General features: G+C 32.1%; 1 protein-coding gene and 1 pseudogene across 1 annotated transcript; one reads left to right on the top strand and one right to left on the bottom strand.

Annotated features, from left to right (window-relative positions):
- Positions 1-1,392: 1,392 nt before the first annotated feature.
- On the bottom strand, positions 1,393-3,335 carry LOC106325552 (gibberellin 20 oxidase 3-like). The gene is made up of 3 exons (XM_013763600.1): positions 2,681-3,335; positions 1,919-2,240; positions 1,393-1,828 (listed from the first exon to the last, which is right to left on the bottom strand). The coding sequence occupies exons 1-3, from the start codon at positions 3,226-3,228 to the stop codon at positions 1,559-1,561; spliced, it is 1,140 nt and encodes a 379-aa protein (XP_013619054.1). The 5' UTR covers positions 3,229-3,335; the 3' UTR covers positions 1,393-1,558.
- Positions 3,336-14,651: 11,316 nt separating this feature from the next.
- LOC106326572 lies at positions 14,652-19,222 on the top strand (annotated as a pseudogene).
- The last annotated feature ends 1,104 nt before the right edge of the window (positions 19,223-20,326 follow it).

Genomic DNA, 20,326 nt, shown 5'->3' on the forward strand with positions numbered 1-20,326 from the left:
GCCTTTTTCAGATGGTTACGTTTCTTCATTTTTTTTTTTTTTTTTGCCGTCTGATATTTATAAAACCAAAAACATTAATAGCCTGCTTGTAAATTATGTTTTTTTGGTTACGTTTCTTCATTTATCTATCTAACTATTTATACGTGCAATAAATATATAAAACAAAGTTCACGCTTAATGTGATTTGTCCTTTCTTAATCAATAGGTTTTCCTTTTATGATTTGATTCATAGTTTTTTTGGTCAAACAACTTGGTTCTTAGTATTGTTGGTGATACATATCATAACAAATTTCCTGCAAAAAGAAAATTTAAACAAAATTATTGCGTACTATAGCTACATTTACATATTTGTATGTAAACTAGAGACAAAACAGTACACATTCAAATATCAAAAATTTACAAGTGATGCTATCAAGCCTAAGATATGTAGGATTTTTATAAGCTAATGTGTTGGCAACCTAAATTAATATTTTGGATATCCATATGAATTTTCGTATGCAGAAAAGAAAATACAATTATTACATCACTGGAGTTATGCCATGTATTGTTTGTTTGTTTTGTTATAAGAGCATCTCCAATCCTCATAATTACTTTATAATAGAATTTGAAGTAAGAAATACTCTAACTCCACTTTATTTTCTATTTCAAATAAAATGAATTTACATATATATGATATTTCTTATCATATTACATTTTATTTCCAAGAAAATAAAAGAAGAAGACAAAAGCAAGTACGTTATCTTCTTGCATGGCACAAGTACAACCAACCAAACCTCCTATAGATTTAGAGATACACACATTACATACTGGAATCTATTTTTTTTTCCTCTCGTGGTCGAATCGAATTTTGGTTTTACTGTTTTTATCAATTCTCTCACTAATGGAATCTAAAATTCTTGTGTGGAGTGAAAAAATGGATAGTGGAAAAGGCAAATATACCATTCATAATTCCAAAAGTAGGACCATGGTTTGGATCTATTATTTTTTTTCGTTTTTAGCCTTGATACAATGTTCGGTCTTATAGTATATATTAAAACACGATCGCAGCCTACTAACACGACGCACAATCTTCTGCTGTTTTTTCCCCTATACATTTGCAATATATTGATGTTTTATCTGGTATATTTAATAGTATCCTTTGATGTCCAAATTGCATATTAGTTAATGTTATTGTCAATGTTTATATGCTAGTAGTCTAATGGTTGAGTCGTCTTTAATCTTTAAGAGTCACCTGGTGTGGAATTAATATTAACTGTTTGTTAAATCATATAACCATTTTATTTTTACAAATGACTGAAATAATTATTTAAATTAATGCTATATTTTATGAGTACTATTTTTAATTTAATGACGTAATAAATAGAAATCATCACTAAATGATAACATCACCAGTGAAGTACATATATTTATTTATTTGCAAATTTTATCTTACACCAACCACCATAAAAACAAGCTAATAAATAATCAAAACAAAAGACAAAAGGCTCCTTATCAGAGTGATCTCTACTGTCTCTTAAGAATCTACAAGTCTTCTGGACCACATCATTGTCTCCTTATTTTAGAAACTTCTTCTGTTCTTAAGCCAATTTGAGAACTCTTCAAGAGTGTTCATGTCTGATCTATAATGCTTCTGTGTGAACTCAAGAAACATAGACCATGTAAAATCAGGATACTCTCTTTCACCAGACATCACTCTTACTAGTTCTTCTGGTGGCTTCACTACTTTGTCTTTTTTCGGACATAGGAAGAATGCCAATGTTTTCCTATCCTTCTCGCTGTTCACCACCGCCCGATGCAAACAACTCTTGTATATACCATTTGTTAACGCCTAATTATGACACAAAAAAAAAACAAAAAATGTTAAGAGTTTCTTGTCATTTGATCTACATGCATTGACCATCATAATAATTATAAGTACCATGAAAGTGTCGCCTATGTTGACAACGACTGATTGAGGGTTAGGAGGAATGGATTGCCATTTGTTGTCCACGAAAACTTCAAGACCATCGACTTGGTCTTGATGAAGTATGGTTAGAGATGTTGGGTCGCAGTGAGGTCCTGTCCCTAATGCAAGCTCCGGTTGCTTGCACTGCGGATAGTAATTCAACCTTAATATTGACTCATTGTCTTCAAAAAAGTCTCTAAAATGTCTCCTCTCGATCCCAAGACACATTCCAAGCAGCTCCATGATCTTTAGTGAGAGAATGTTCATGGCCTCAGCATATTCTTGATAAACCTTTCTGCATGTATAAAACAAATCAATTACGTTGGTAACCATAGTTAGAACCGGTCTGGGCATGGTGAGGTGAATCATTATTTTTGGGTTCTCAAATATTTATTAGAGCATCATTAACGGGGGTTCTTAGGATGGAGCTCTTAGCGGAATATAAGAACCCAACTCTTAAGTTTTAACTGAAAATGTTAAGAGTCGGCTCTTAAATATTTAAGAGCCGAGTTAAAAGTTAAGAGTCGGGTTCTTATATTTTGCTAAGAACCATGTACTAAGAACCCTACGTTAATGATGGTCTTAGTTAATACACAAATAGACCTGAACCTCCAATTTTTTTTTTATTATTAAATTTTTTACTAATTTATTTTTGGCCCCAAAGTTTTAATAGTGATGTGTCTTTTTGGATATTGAAAGAAAGGTTCAAAAATAGTTGTTAATTAATTTGATTACCCGAAATCGTCATATCCATCTCCCATTTTTTCAGAAACAAAGTCTTTGATGTTTTGGGAATGGCACTTCTCCTCGGGCGAGAACTTAAACGACAGCGTTTCCTTCCACGGGAGCTTAGAGGAGTATCTCCCAACGAAGCTACTAGCGTAACCGGAGCTCTCGCCCCACTTCCTCCTAGCCTTCTGTTTCTCACAAGCGGGAGCCTTAAAGAAAGAGTCCATAAAGAGATGGGCACGAGACAAGAGCGTCTCATCAACTCCATGGTTAGTGACTAGGAAGAAGCCATGTTTCTTTGAAGCCTCAGAGACGAGTCTAGTAGCCTCCGAGACTAAGAACGGGTCACCAGAGAGGAAACCGGCAAGGTCTACGAGAGGGACTTGGAGAGGTTGAACATCCGAGGAAGGTTTCTCGTGGTCGGGCCATACGAACTGTTGAGGTATGTGGTTTGACTGCTGGTTCAGGAGATTTGCATCGAAGATTGAAGGATCCTCTTTGGTTTTGTTTTCACTGAATCTTTGAGGGAGAGCTGTGATGCATTCCATTGCCATTTATGTATAGATGTAGTAATGGAAATGAAATAAAGGTTCTTTAGTAGATATAGAAATGAATAAACGTTAAGAGATTTATTCCATTGCCATTTATGGTCTTTATAAGTGGAGAAGAAAAGATTGATATGTTGCTCAAAAAAAATAAAAAATGATTGATATTTATGGTGCGAGGATACTGTGACAGTGTGACGTCAGTGTTTTTGTGTGTTATCAAATGCTTTGTCTTTATTTGTGGATAAATCAAAACCTTGGTTTTATTTAATCTTTATAAAGGGGTTTTGTAAGTTAGTTACTTGAAATCAAAATGGTATCATAAACATTTTTCAAGATATAGATGATAGGACTATAGTTATAGAATTTTAGATCATTTTGAAATATATGGGGTAGTTTCTAAATGTTTGCGGTAAATTTGATGTAAAAATAAGATTTTTTTTTGAATCAAAAGAGTTAAAACTACTGATTTTACTAGGCTTGTGGGGTTTTCGTAATTCGGATAGTTTGGATCTGGTAGTTTGGTTCGCCTAAAATTTCACTGAATTGTGCCGAAAAAATTTGATTCAGTTCGGTTTAATATTTTCACAATTCAGTTTTTAAAATTTTCACTAAAAATTAGTTCGATTTGAAATTGGTTGACAGTTTTTTTTCTTTTTTATTTTGAAAATTGAACTTATCAATTACCGAACCGAACTGAAGAAAGATATTTTTTATAAACCTGTCTAATCAAACCGAACTTCTTACTAAACTAATCAAAATTTTGGTTTGGTTCGATTCAAAATCCCAGGCGTAGACTCTACAATACAAGAATTGTCCGTTACAAACTTCATCAAAGAACCGACCCTTTCATCATGTTTTTTTTTTCTTTTTTACATCCCGGCTGTTTCATCATTTTAGTGAAACGGTCACAGTTTATCGGGGAAAGCTGGTGGGATTTGTGAGACCCATCACAACTTTAATAACAACCAGATCTTGACCCGCGTCTCCGGGTATTGGATTTAACTTGCGTTCAATGTAAATTTATAAACCATTGATTTTATAAAATGTTCATTTATATTTTTATGTTTTGTAAAATATATTTAGAGTAGAATATATTATATTATAATATAGATGTTTGATAATAATTTTTTATCTGTACGTAATATTACATTTATAATTTTATAACTTGATGCAATTTGATGTAATTGTAATATTCATATATTAACCTATTGATTCGTTTGTTTATTTATTTAAAAATGATTTAATTTTTTACAGTAGGTTTTTATGAATTATTATTAATTTTATGATATTTGGTTTTCTTAAAAATTATATTATAGCAGATTAATATATATTATAGTTTGTGTTTTATTTTCAGCAAAAAGAAATAACAATTTATTGTAATTAATTAATTTAAATTTTTGATTTTAGGTGAAGTGGTAGATTTGTAAATAAGAAAGAAATACAATGGCTAAATGTGTAAATAAAAAGAAATATTTAATCTGTTATCCGTGTTTGTTTCCAAACAATTCTCATTTAATCTGCTATCCAAGTTTCCAAACGACAGAATCTGTAAATGAAAAAGAAATACGGTGACTAAATATGTAAATAAAAAGAAATATTTAATCTGCTATCTTTGTTTCCAAACAACTTTTATTTAATTTACTATCTAAGTTTTCAAATAATACCAAAATGTACTTCAGTTTTAATAATATAGATGCCAAATGCTACTAGCTGTATATGCAAGTAATTTTAAGATAATTTGGCCTTTTCTAGTTTTCTTAGTTGTTAAAGATGTTTTTTTAATCAATTGGTAAGATGGTTTTTTCAAACATTTAAAACTACATATTCTTTTTCTTTTGAACTAAAAAACTACAGATTCTTGTTGTTAAAGAAACCGAACGTTTCATCTTCCTAAGAGCATCTCCAATGTAAAATTCTATTTTTTCCTCTAACGTGAAGTAAAAGTGAAAATTGAGTAAAATTGCTCAAATCCTACTTCATTTTCCACTCTATAATGGAGTGATGAACAAACAAAAAATAGATTACTCTATTCTATTTATGGAGTAAATTTTATTATGGAGTGAGATATGAAGTTGGGTTTGAACATTCCTTACTCCATATTCATTTTTACTCTCCATTTTAGAAGAAAAAATGGAGTAAGGATGGAAATGCCCTAAAGCAGCAATATAAAGAATTTGTTTATTGGCTTATGCATAAAGAAAATGAAAAAACTTTGACAAACAAAATAAAAGAAGAAAACAAATACGTTACGGAACACTATAGGTCGACAACAATATAAAAATGAAACATATAAATTAAATTTAGCTTTATAAAATTACAAAATATAAATTTAGCTGCAACTGACTAAAAAATTAATCTTTCAATAAAAAAAATTCTGGCAAAGCCACAGGAAATTTATTTGACACATAAATCAATTTTTATTAATAGATGTACTTAACTTTTCAGAAAAAGTCTATTTAAACTAATATGTTCAGTAAAAAAATCTTTGTACAGTTCTTTTCGTGGTGTAGAGAGTGGAGTTGTTTGACAGAACACACAAATTTGAAGCGGTGAAGATTGTCTTATTATGAAGAGTGTGGCAGTACAAAATTTTCAGTGATGTCTATGAGCGACACAGCTTCAAGGTGCATGGAGATGCATATGTATTCTCTGGTTTTTATTGGTTTTGGTAGTTTTTGGAGAAGGAATATATGTATTCATCTAAATTGTCTTCTACATAATATATGATTTTTGGATGTATAGAAACGGACATTACCATCTTAACGTAACCGTTTTCTTTAGTCTACACGATTCCATCCTCGAGCATATCGGTTTGGTCTTTTGTGATAGGTCGTGTTCTCTGTGTGCCAAATGACATTTGCCAATTGCCAAAGACCTAAAACATGCAATTTCGGTTTGTAACTGCAAAACAAAAACCTTCTGTAACTGAATAGAACCAAGCCCAAAAAAATCAAGCCCAAAAAATCAAGGTCCAAGACACCAACATAGGAAACCCTAAACAAAAACCCAAACCAAAGAAAATCTAAACCCAAAGCCCAACAACAGGCATCCCAAAAAAGAAACGACACCTAATGTCCACAACGTGTTTAACTCCAACAACGGAGTAACCACGTGTCGCCCATGCCTCCATCGCTTTCACCGCCTCGGGGATCAAGGCCGGTGTGCAGCCGACGATACACCGGAATCCTCCATCTCCCACCGGAGTCATCTCAGAAACACGAAACTCCACTATCTTTCCCGACTTCAATCTCCTCCACCGAACCAAACAAAGCAATAAAACCACCGGAAATTCAACCACAACCACCGAAAAAGCCACCTCCAGCGACTGTATTAGAAAATAAAGGCTTCATCATCTAACAACATACCCTGAGCTTTGGAGAGCATCAATTGATTAGAACCGAGATCTCGTCCAAACTCATACTTTGCTTCATAATAAAGCCCAACTTTAATCAAGATCAATCCTCCAAACGAACTCGAACTTTCTGTCCGAAGAGGAAATCAATTGAAGGTGAGAAAGAGAGAACGAGACTAGCGGAGCTTAGGGAGCCGGGATAACCCCGAGAAAAAGCCATCAACACCGCCAAAACCCAGGCTGGATGTTTCCGTCTAGAAGATCGCGGAGCACCAGAGTCTAAGCCAGCTACACCGCGGAGGAGATCACCGTGTACCGGAGTCAATATCACAAACCAGAAGGAAAAGGAAAGAAGAAAACCACCACGACTCAGACTTTCTCTCTCAAGGATTCTTAAGAAAGAAGGGAGAGAGTCTACCCATTCCCTTCATTTTAACTATGTTGAATAGAACTTGACTTTTTATAACGCATTGTTATTTTTTTAATTTTAATACATTTTTTAGTTTTATCCTTCACATAATTTATTGATTATGCTTTTAAACATAGAAGATTCCAGCATTTCATTTTGAAAGGACATGCAAGCCAATTTGCCTACATTTGTCCTAACAAAACGATAATAAAAAGATTTTATATATTACTTTTGGAGGAAATATAACTGGCGTATGTATGTGTAAGTCACTTTGGGTATCTAAATATGATGGAATGTCTTGACTTCTTCCTTCAATTAGCACTACAACTAGTAAGTCATGTACAAGTCCTTTTTTGATCCACTTTGTCACTTTACTATAAAGCATGTTCTTTGTTGATCTTAGAGATGAACTACACAAGATAGTGTGTAATGTCGGATTTGCTATATGGATAGCGCTTTTAAAGGAAAGTGACATTGTTGAGTGGATTTTATAACCCTAAATATAGAAGCTGGTCCACAATCTGTCTTTCCTGTTGACGTCTAATCCATCAGTGATGTAAGATTTTGGTTGGAAAGAAATGTGTAAGCGACGTCTATAGACATTAGCTTTTAAACTAGTGAGTTCCATTGTCTCTAGTGAATAATGATAAGAAAACATGAATCACGCACTACCTTTTTTGCATATGCATAGCACCATATTGGCATATGAACTAATACCACGAATCATACATTGTAATTTGAACTAGTGATCCATCGATCTGTATAATGAAACTACATGTTTAGTTGCATTATCGACACCATTAATGGTATGATATTTTGACTGCAATGATATAACAAATATGTAAACAGTTATTACAAATATAAACATTTTCTATATTTACCTAGCTGTACCAATCGAAGAAACTATTTCCATTTTATGCGTCACAATTTACAATATATACACATGCTAGGTTGATTCTATGGGATTAGAAATTAGTATGTAGTTTTTCTGTACATTTATAGCATGGCGACATTCAGAGATCAAATAGATAGTTTTTTTTCTGTACATTTATAACTTAGGAACTTCTCCTAGCCTCTCTGGCGCCTTTCTGGTGCTGCGAGAGGGCCCTAAAATCTCCCACCTGTCCATGTCTCTTCCTTCTGTTGATTTCCGTTCAACTTGTCTCCTTGCGCGGCGCCTCTGGATCTGTTGGAGCTCTCCTCCAGATAGTCGGATATCAAAGTCGTTTTTGGTTCTTCTGGAGAACCGGCGAGCAAAATGGAGTCGGGATTCCCCTAGGGCCCTGAGTCTCCTGCTAATCACCGATTGCGCTCGAAGTTGGGTCAACTTTGAGATCCGAGACAGCCAGAACACCAGACGCTTCGCTACCGTCTCCGTTCTCGCACCTGTATCTCGCTCCAGTCGGCTACTCTATCAGGTCTCTCCAAGGTTCTCCGTAGAGCTTCTCCTCTCTGTTGAGTGAAAAGTGGCTGTGAGGTAAGCCATTGACGACCTCTCTCCTTAGTTCAAAAGACAACAACCGTGGTGGTCTCTGGTTTCAGCTTGGTAACGTCTTCTTTCTTCCGATGTTGTTCTCCTGGGTCTTGAGGACAACCCATTGTTACAATGTCACCTGCTTCAAAGCGAAGCCTTCTTCTACCCTGAGCCGTCTGCTTTCAAGGAGTATCTTTACTTCTTTCGTCCTTCAATTCCATCCTCCTAAGCTCTGGTGCTAAGCTTGTGTGTGTCCTAAAGTCGTTGTTGTATCCATTGTGTCGCGTAGCCGGATAGGGAGCCAAATCGACCGTATGCGCTTGATCGTAGCCTGCTCTTCATGTTCACGGCGTCGAAGTTGGTTCTACATGTTAGCAAACACCGAGAAAGCTTGAGATTTGTTGACCAGCGTCCTCCTCCACCGGAGCTCTGGGATGGAAGCCAGCCGTCGCCGTCGATGCCTGCTTGGAGCCACTTCGGTGAGACCTGACTAAACATCTCTTATGGTTTTACTCTCATTGTCTATGGTTGCTACTTTGATATGAGAAGTGGTTGGGAGGGGGAGATCAAAGTGTTAGTCTTTTGTTCTAGTTTGGTATCATATTTCGAGCTTCCATTGTTTGGTTAAGATTGAACATGATTTTTGGGGTTTGAGGGTTTTTTTAAACTTTTTTGCACCTCTAAACTCTCAAAATGGCTGAAAAATAGACTAGATTGCATTAGCATGTAATCAAACCTTCATTAAACATTTACAATTTAGCAAAAAAAAAGGCCTATCTATTTGATATCTTTTAAAAATTTGAGTTAGGATTTCGTTTATATTTACCTATGGGTCTATGATAATGTTTAGACCCAAACTATACGGGCCCATAAATCGAAGATGATTGATCTGTATATTAAAACGAAAGCTATGCTACAGCCAAAAGGTTGAAGTCTATATATAAAAGAGTGAACAGATCAGTTTTAAGAAAATTGAGATATAATCGTATATTATGTATTCGGTAATATGGGTTATACATTATGATCTATGTATTAGATTCTAATAATGTCGATACCCGAATCTCGTTTGCATCCAGGAGAATTCAAACATATGCAAATATTAGTATTTTTTTCAATTTTAAAGTATTTGTTTGTTTATGTATATTTCCATCTTAATAGATTTTTTACCTAATACTTTTTATAATTCATTTTTTTATCGATGTCATTCAATATTCATATATACTATGTGACTTTTATGCGTTTATATATGGATACAAATATTTACAAAATACATAACTTAGCATAATTGATTAATATTTTATTTTCAATTTTAAAAGTTTTAAATAGTTTTGTAATGTAATTTATATATATTAAAAATAATAGGATATTATTTTAAATTTATATGTAAATTTTCTCATAAAAATTTATCGGTTCACTTTTTTGAATATTAGATTGCATATATTCCTCATAGTTATATTGTAATTATTTCGTAATTCTAAATAGATTAAAATTAAATTAATCATTTTCTTGCGTTTAGCTTGATTTAGTGTGTTGGATTTATAATATATTTTCGTTAGATTATATATAGTTTGATATATATTAATTTAGAAAAATATTGTAGGTTTAAAATTGCATAACTGTATAATAGTATTATATCACTGACTTAGTTATGCCTTTTATTTTGAGTATAAGAATCATGACGGTCACTTACTCATTATTTAGGTATATTGAGTTGTATATATTCGTTTAAAATGAATCACAACTATTGTTTTGTTCTAGTCAGATTAAAATGATTAATTTTATTGTCTTTATTTTAGTTATTTGAAAATATATTATTTATTTTTTAAAATAAAATATTTATATTTTTTTTGAAACTATGTTTTATGTATAAAAACCTATCTATTTTAAAAATCATAGATTTCTTCTTTTATTTATGTTGTGTTAATATGAAAAAAATAAAAGTTGTTATGAATATATACTTATAACATATAATATCTATATATAATTGCTAAATATAGATCACCTAGATGAATGCATATATCTAGATATTATAAGTAAATATAATAGAAATATTATTTATATACATGCATGAACACGGGAGACTTAACTAAAAGTAAAAGTAATTTGTATACATATATATTCCTTTTTAGTTTTTTTTTTGTAACTTAAACAACTTAAAAAAATGATCAAAATTTATTTGTCTAAAACATTTATTTTACATTTTAATTTGATCACACATGTTTATTATATGTTATTTTAAAAAAAATATATAATCTGTTTATGCTATTTAAAATACTTTTATTTGATTAAAATTATTTTAATAGTAATAATATTGTTTTATCTTTTGAAATAAGCATCTAAAATATTTTGTGAAATTATATATATATATATATATATATATATATATCTGTATTTTAAAGCTTATAGATATTTTCCTTTCCTATTTATGTTGTTTTATGAAAATTAAAATTTGTTATGTATGTAAGATCTATGTATTTTATATATGTTTCCATTTTATTATTTATTTTATTGAAAACTAAACCATAAATTATAATTAAAATATTTAGGGAAAAAAATAAAAAAAAAATAATTTATGATAATTATTAGTTCATCAAAGTTAATTTTGTAATTAACTACTATGAGACGGACATGTAAAAGTTGACTTTTCAAATAATATTATATTGATAACCTAAATATTCTTTATATATCACGTAATCTAATAAATAATTTTTATGTATTTATGATTGAATTTGTCCAAACAAAGTCAGCCTTTCTTTTTTCTTTAACCAAAAAAAAAAAGACTTTTCTTTCATCCGTACAGCAGTACCATGCGTTACGATTAATAGTACTCAAACATAAGTTTAAATGCATGGGAGTAAACGAGAGGCTTACTCTTCAATATAATTTGTCTGCTTACAGATCAATAGATATAAAAAATTTGGGTTATTGTAAATAATACTTTTCTGTTTTATGAATTTGCCATTAATTATGACATTTTTTCTTACTATATAAAGAGTATTATTTTATAATCTCAATATAATATATAATTGCTGTAATTTTAATAATAATTGTAAAATAAATTGATACTATAAATAATTTATCTATCTCAATTAATATTGTTTAAATAGATATAACAAATAAAAAATAAATGTATTTCAAAAAAAAAGTCTAATCTATGTAGAAAATGTTAAAGTTACACTCTTTATGAGCATGGTTGACTCAATAATTTTCTAGACTTTAGGGCAATACAAAATTAATACCCTTAAAACTTTGTTTTAATGTTTAATAATCTTTTAAAATATTATACATAATTTTTGAAATAATATTGTGATAACATTAAAAATATATTCATATAAAATATTTGGGTCATTTTTATTATATTTTTTAAATAAAATTACAGATAATTTCAAAATTCAAATCTTTAACTATGTTGGATTAGATCCGAAAATGTCATACCGTTTGTTCCCTATTTAAATCGTTTCTGTTCATGAAACTGAGAAAAATATTAATAAAACATTCAGAATGGTTTAAGAAACTTAGTTTCTCCTAATTATTAAATCATGCTAACATGCTTTATTTTCCCCATGATCAAAAACTACTTATTTTTACATGCTTCTTTCTCCTAATTACAAACTACTTTTGCGTTCTTAACCACAAAGTACTGGAGCCTAAATAAACTGAAAACCATTAAATGGCCATTTGTTCTTTAAAAAAAAATAAAAAATTAAATAGCCATTTATCAGCAAATCAAGTGCCTTGCATGCAGCTTAACTTGTTCACTTTTTTCTTGCATACGTGTTAATATAACATTAGATTCTCATCACTTGTTTCCTTAACGTACTTTTTTTTCTGACAAAGGGCTTAATCCTTAACGTATATTTTCACGTACTTTTAAACTAGACGGACAATATTTTGACAACTAGACTGTAGACGTTGAGAATAACTGACTACATTTTGACTTTTGATAAAAGGCGAAAAGAAAAAGACTTCGCTAACTAAAGATTAATAATTATTGTTTTCTTAAAAAACAAAAGATTAAGAATTATTGCAAAATATAATATTTTAAAAGAAAATGTTGAGTTTTAATAAATGACAGTGGTTATTTTATACATGAATATAAACAAATAAAAAGTCGTGGAAACTATTTATAAGATTCAAAAAATGATTTAAAAGATTGTCAAAAAGGGTAAAAAAAATAATATTATCATGTTCTAAAATACGATAAAATATATTATTATGATGTTTTGTCAACTTTTATTATGATATTTGAACATTATTTTTAAAATAATATGTTATAATTCACTGTGTAAAAATTGTTAGTTAAAACTAAGAATCCAATTTTTAATCGATGATATTATTTAATGATGATAAATCTAAATTTTGGAGTAAAATATTTTTCTTTTACAGAAACTTTTAATAATTAATTAATTACTAATTTAATTTACAAGAAAATTTTAAATATAACTGATGAATAGTATGATTGATATTATATATTTTTAATATTTTAATTTTATTCATTATAACAACGCCAATTTTTTCGTTAAATTTCTATACAACATTACGTACTAAATTTTTACAGGTACTATACTGAAAAACTAGTTTTCAATATTCGAATCGTGACAAAAAATATCTTTGACACGGTTTATTGTCTTTAACGATCAAAACATTTAAGAATGTACAACGCTTTTAACACGCATAATTTTCATGCTATACAACAAAAAGATATTGTATATTGATAAATTTGTTTTTTCATAAATTAAATAAATAGGTAAAAATGTAATTTTATTCTTTAACGATCAAAATATTTTAAAATGTATAGTATTTATAACACGTGTAATCCTCATGTTATACAATATAAAATATTATATATTCATATATTTGATGTTTGCGTAAATTTAGTAAGTAGGTAAAAAAATTATACTCCTATTACCTTTTCGTGAATTAAATCATTTATATATTTAAATGTTATTCCATAATTCATTAATCAAATTAAATGACGTTTTATATTCTACATTAAACAATAGTGACACTTTTATGTATTTTTTTGTTATAGTGTGAAATCGTAAAACCTGATCAAACAATTAAACTGAGAGAGGTTTAAACCAGCGGGGTTGGCCTGGTGGTGTTGAGAGAGCTTCGGCCTCAATACGCACCCGGGTTCGAACCGCTGGCCAGGCAATTGGGGTATCTAATTTTCCATAGTACCAAATGGTCCGCCTCGCGCCGAGGGGTTGGCCCCTGGGGGTGGAAATCCCTCCAGGTTAATCAAAAAAAAAAAAAAAAAACAATTAAACTGAGAGAGGTATTTGTATTTTCAACTCATTCTTGTGGTTCCGTACGTGAAAAGACAATAACAAACAGTTTTGCTTTACCATGAGTTATTAAGAATCAACAGGTGCATATGTTCCTTTAAGTAATTTTGTTGTTTGGAGAACAAAATCTATCTCCTAATCTGCATAATATTTTTAATCAGGAAACCCGAAGAATATAGTTGTATATCAAATCTTAGTTTAAGCTACATTATGTAAATGTGAAGATCATTCATCTCGGGATACAACTTTATTATCGAAATAAGAACTCTGATTCTTTTACTATCGCCCAAATATTCTTTACAGTCGTGGTTTCAATATTCCCCATTTGCACTTTGAAATCCTTAATCTTCCAATGTCATCCAACACAAACAACATTTTATCGTTTTCATAGTTTAAATAATTAGTTTGACAGAAAATTTTGATTATATCACATTATTTTCTTATAGATTAACTTAACTGTATAATAACATTTTTATTTTACATACAATACTCAGTAATTTGTCCCTTTCTAACCCAAATCCAAACGAGATTCTTAAAATCTTATTGAAAATCAATCCTAAACGAGAAACAAAAGATCTTCAGAAAAAAACAATTGCATATATTTTGTAGAACTAAAAAGATATATATTGGTAAATAGCATTAACTTTTGCTTACTTTAGTCTAGATTTTTACATAAACTAGCACACGGTATTTTGTTGTTGTATCTCTTTTTTCTAAATTAGTAAAACAAAAATATATCATTATTATTTCTTTCTACAATAAATTACATATGCACCACTACAACAATGCCAGATGTTATATTAGCGTGTCTACTTTAGGCCGCCTTTAAATTGAGCTTTCTGTAGCCTGAGTAGTTTATACAGACTTGAAAACACACAACAAAAATATACAAAGACTAGCAGAATGACTTTTGCCCAATCTCTCAACAACCAAAGCTCTGTCTTGAGAATCAATATTATGGTTGTTGATGATGATCCTGTTTCCCGTGAAATTATGTCACGCATGCTTGAAAGATCCAAATACAGAGGTAAGGTTATCAAATACAATATGTTACTAAGTTCTTTGTAACTTCATTGATATTTGAAACCAATTAGCCGAACAGGAAGGTAGTAAAATTTTAGCCCTTTCAAAAGTTGCATTTTGTTGAATTTCAAAATTAAATTTCTTAATCATTAGGATGTGAAATATCCAGTTACTTTCACACATCTAAATTTTCAATATAGAGATATTTCTATTTTGATGATTTTTAAACTAATAGTTTTGGTTGATACAAAAATACAACCAATGTACTATGTAAGGTTTTCAAAAGTATATTGAACAAAAATGTAAAAAAAAAAATTTGATATGATATTTTTACCCAAAAAATGATATTTACATGGTGTTTTGCGTCACAACATGATTTTTTTTTTTGGCTTTCTAAGTTTAAAACTAATGGATGTTCTTCAAGTCTACTTTTCTTATAAATAGTCAATCAGTTAGCCTTTCAAATAAATTAGTGTATAACTAACATCCATTTTGCACTTTGTTCTCATTTTAAAAAGCCTAAAACAATTAAAAGTAATAATCTTTGTACTTTACTTTGGTCAAAATGGCTTTAGATCCATCTATGGAGATCACAGTTATAGCTGTAAGAGACGCAAGGGAAGCATTGTCTACTCTTAAAATCCAAAGAAACAACATCGATCTTATAGTCACAGACTATTACATGCCTGGCATGAATGGTCTACAACTCAAACAACAAATCACTCGACAATTTGGCAACTTTCCGGTCATAGGTCAGTTTGTTTTTTTTCTTTTACAACTTACATACAACTGAAAAATTATAATATTTTTCTACAAAATTATAATACTTTCCTAAAAAATGTTGTATTTCTTTCTAAAAAAATTGGTAAGAAATTGTAATATTTTTTTAAGAAACTGTAGTATTTTTAAAAAAAAAAAAATTAAATTGTTTTGCTATAATTCTAAGTTTTAACTATTTTTCTAACATTTTATAAAATATGAAAGTTATGTCATCGGACACCAACAAAGAACAAGAGAGTTTAGCTTGTGGATCGGTGTGTTTCCTTCCAAAACCCATCAAACCGACTGACCTACCAAAGATCTACCAAGTTGCTTTTACTTATAAGAGGAAGGGTAAGTCCATATCAAGGACGGAGCACAACCACATGGATACAAATGTTAGCATCCCTCAGCAAATCCAGTTGCTTCCTGAACAAGCTAATGTCTCAAGGACCAAGAAGAACAAGAAGTTCTCATCTAGATCAGATTCACGATCTGTGAACAGTTTCAATGGAAGTTGTGATAGTACAGATGGTTCACGAAAAAATTGAAAAAGAAAATCAAACGGTGATTTTGGTGATGATGATGAGTCTTTGCCGCAGCCTTCCAAGAAGAGTAAGCTTTCGTGGTCGGACTATCTTCATGACCTTTTCTTACAAGCTATCCACCATATTGGTCTTGACAGTAAGTGTTTTAATTTATTTTTTATTATAACGTATTTATACAATACACAATATACTGTTTATTTTCTTACATTTTCTTACAAACTTGTTTCGTTGCTGAACTTGAATCTTCCAAAGAGGCTGTGCCAAAGAAAATTTTAGAGTTCATGGACGTATCATACTTGACAAGAGAGAACGTTGCCAGCCATTTACAGGTTTGATCATCGATCTCTTTTTTAATGTTTTTTGATGTTTTAAACGGGATTATTATTTTTGTTTTTAACAACAATTTATGTTAGTCAACATTAAACTAACGAAGTTTTAAGGAATATACTAGTATTTTCGTTTAAATAGTATTTTAAATACTCTGTTAAACAGTGTTAAAGAAATGTTAAAGTTAACTACCAATGGATTTAAATTGGTATATTTTTCATTGACCTAGTTATAACTTTTTCTTCTATTCGTTTAAGTTGGGTGTTTTTTCTAATTGCTCTCCACTTTTAAAAACTATAGATCACTAGATTGTGTATCACTCACCTTTAATTAACTAAAAACTGTTTACCATACAGAAATATCGAAATTTTTTGAGGAAAGTCGCGGAAAGTTCAGGCATGTTGCATGGAAGAGGCATGGAGCCGTACCATAGTAACTACACAACCTCTTCATCTTGGTACGACACAGGTCTTAACAACAAATCTAGCTATTCCAAACCTAGACACGGTCTTGGACAGTCTAGGCTCTTATCCAACACATGTGAACCTGTCCGCTTCAACCAGATGCCTTACAACCACATGAACCGCTTATCTACCTATGAGCCGCACCGTACTGGATCAAACTTGACCATGCCCATCAAAAGCAACCTCAGTTTTTCAACCCAGCCATTGCAAAACGAAGGAAGTAGAAGCTTTCTTGAACCAACCGTGACGGCGAACAAAACTGGCCAAACATCTCAAGTTCTTGGGCTTGGACAACATGGAATGTCGGCTACCAATGATAATAATTTCATCAACAACATGATGAGAAGCTATGGAAGTTCAACTTCTAATCAACTAGGAATAAGCAGCTATGCAAGTTCAACTTTTAATCAACCAGGAATAAGCATCTATGCAAGTTCAACTTCTAATCAACCAGGAATGAACAGCCATGGAAGTTCGACTCCGAATCAACCAGGAATGAGTAGCTATGGAAGTGTATCTCCTAATCAACTAGGAATGAGCAGCCATGGAAGCTTAACTCCTTCTCAACGAGGAATGAGTAGCTATGAGAGCTTAACTTCTAATCAACCAGGAATGAGCAGCCATGGAAGCTTGACTCCTACTCAACCAGGAATGATCAGCCGTGGAAGCTTGACGCCTACTCAACAAGGAATAAGTAGCTATGGGATTTTATCTCCTAGTCAACTAGGACTAAGTACTCAACCAGGAATGAGCAACCAGGGAAGCTTGGGTCCTACTCAACGAGGAATGGGTAGCTATGGGATTTTGACTTCTAATCAATCAGTAATGAGCAGCCATGAAAGTTTATCTCCTACTCAACAAGGAATGAGTAACTATGGGAGTTTAACTTCTTATCAACCAGCATTGAGCACCCATGGAAGTTTATTTCCTAATCAACCAGGAATAAGCAGCCACATAAGCTTACCTCCTACTCAACAAGGAATGAGTAGCTTTGGAAGTTTAACAACCAATCATTCAGGAATGAGTAGCTATGAAATTTTAACTCCTGCTCAACCGGGTCCTAGCCATATCTCGTACGGGTTGCTCTTAGACAATGAGAACACTGCATATAAGCCTCAACCACATGCCTCTACAACTATACAACCGGATAATCTCAGCTTGTATGATGACCTCGGCAATATTAACGAGATTCCTTTTGATTTAAGTAACTTTGACTTCGATCACGACAAGGTATATGCTTTCACATCCCAAATGTTTCAATTATGTATATATACATGAACTATATGTTGTGAGATTTTTTTGTCTACGAGCAGCAACAAGAAGAAGCGGTATCTGCCAACAAATTTGAGATCCCTGCAAATCTTGAGACTGAACTGAATCAGACTTCCTCTCTTGAAGAAGATGGTGACTGGACCTTTCTGAACATAAATCAGGTACATACATATTATTAGGTGACTTTTAGCAATTACAAGATTGTATTTGAATGAACTTCCTATCAAAGATTATACATTATCATATGTTTGAGAATCTAGTGTGGGAAATTTTCTAACTAGATTTGTTACTATTAGAACTTTAGTAGATTTCTGCTACTCTTATAAACAAATATAGGCATTGTATCTAGACATTTGTTCAATATATCTATATATTTAGAAAAAGATAGTGGCTGGATCTTTCTGAACATAAATCCGGTACATACATATTATTAGGAGATTTAGCAATCACAAGATTGTATTTGAATCAACTACCTATCAAAGATTATATACATCATATGTTTGAGAATATATTGTTGGAAATTTTCTAACTAGATTTGTTACTATTAGAACTTTAGTAGAAGATTTCTGCTACTCTTATAAGCAAATATATATATGCATTGTATCTAGACATTTGTTCAATATATTATATATCTATACATTTAGAAGGAGTACTTTCGGTAATAGGTCTGATCTTATTGAATAATATATTTGACTTTGTTGCGAAGGGTCATTTTAATGAAAAAACATCAAACACTTTTGCTGCTCCGGAGATGAATGATCCAACTTTCAACAAAAACCCTAATCATGCTCAGGTACCTCTTATTTTTTTCTTTTATAATATTTCCATGATATACCAACGATATTATTATTTTTAACTCTGAAACGTCGCATATAATTGGTAGGAACAAGATGTTCCAGATTTTGATTGGTCGTTGTTGGATTTCGTGGTAAAAGTTTAAACTATTTTTTCTATATAAGCTTATATTGCAGTAGTTTATGGGTCATGGATTATTTTTTGATTAAATTTGTTTCTATATATCTAGAACTTGGCTAATGAGAACGACTTCATGGACTCAATGTTCACCAATGACATGAATTGAAAAGGGTTCGATCGATCCAAGATGTTCTCAACGGCAATGCAAAGTAGTTTTTAAAGCAATTATATATAAAGAATAAGAGGTTTATAGAAGTATGGTTATGGTTGTGTAACATATTTCTAAGTGTTGGATATTATGTCTCTTTTTCTCAGCAAATGTTAGATAATGTGAACTTTTCAATATATATATTAATCTATATGGTTAGAAATGTCATGTTTTTGTGTTATAGTATGTATATATATATATAGAGTCGTTTAAGATCTGAAGACAGAGTGAATAGGCAATGTGCTCCGCCTAGTTAAAACGCTCCCAGACACATATTCCTAGGCGCCGTCACCGTCTTCACATCCCGACGCCGGCAGCGACCAAGCTTGCCGGCGTCGCCCTCCGCTCCACTCCTGCTCTCCATCTAGCTTATCCCCGTCGTCTCTTATGGTCTTCTCATTACAGTTGTGTGTTTTTATCGTCGTCTCGGTGAGCCTCCTCGCCGTTATGCATTTCGTCGCCGCCGTCAACACAGTCCATCTCAACGCCACCATCTCTACCACACACCTCCTCTCCGCTGCTTCTCCCGGCCCTCTCATTGTCATTGCCTCTCCATTTTCCCTTGCCGTCCATCCTGCCCCTATACTCGGCGCCGCTCCTCACTGTATAAGCGAAACCACCGGATCTCCTCAGCCCGAGCTTGAGCTCGCCAGATCTGTTTGGTGCTGCGTATTTGAAGCGCCTACACCACTCCACGTCGCCTCAGATCTCTTCACCGATGCCGTGTATCCACACCGCTCCGACTCCGGCTCCATCATCACCATCGACGGCTCGTTTAGGCTTCTTGTCTCGTTAGGATCAAAACCTCCGCTTGACGCACCTCAAGGTACTTTCATGACAAGCTTGACAGAATCATATGATAAGTGGTTTTGGGTGGATTTCGTCATACCTCTACGGATTCAATACGGTAATGTTGGATTCCAAAGTCATTGCCTGAATTCAACCATTGTTTCCTTCTCAAATTCCGTCAAGTACATACAAAGGGTCGTCGTAAGGCATCGTGGTACCGGCTCTTCCGCCGCTTCTACTTCTATACCTTTATGGTTGATCGTCAAGAGCATC

Source organism: Brassica oleracea, chromosome C2 (assembly GCF_000695525.1).
Source record: "Brassica oleracea var. oleracea cultivar TO1000 chromosome C2, BOL, whole genome shotgun sequence".
Classification (NCBI taxonomy): Eukaryota; Viridiplantae; Streptophyta; class Magnoliopsida; order Brassicales; family Brassicaceae; genus Brassica; species Brassica oleracea.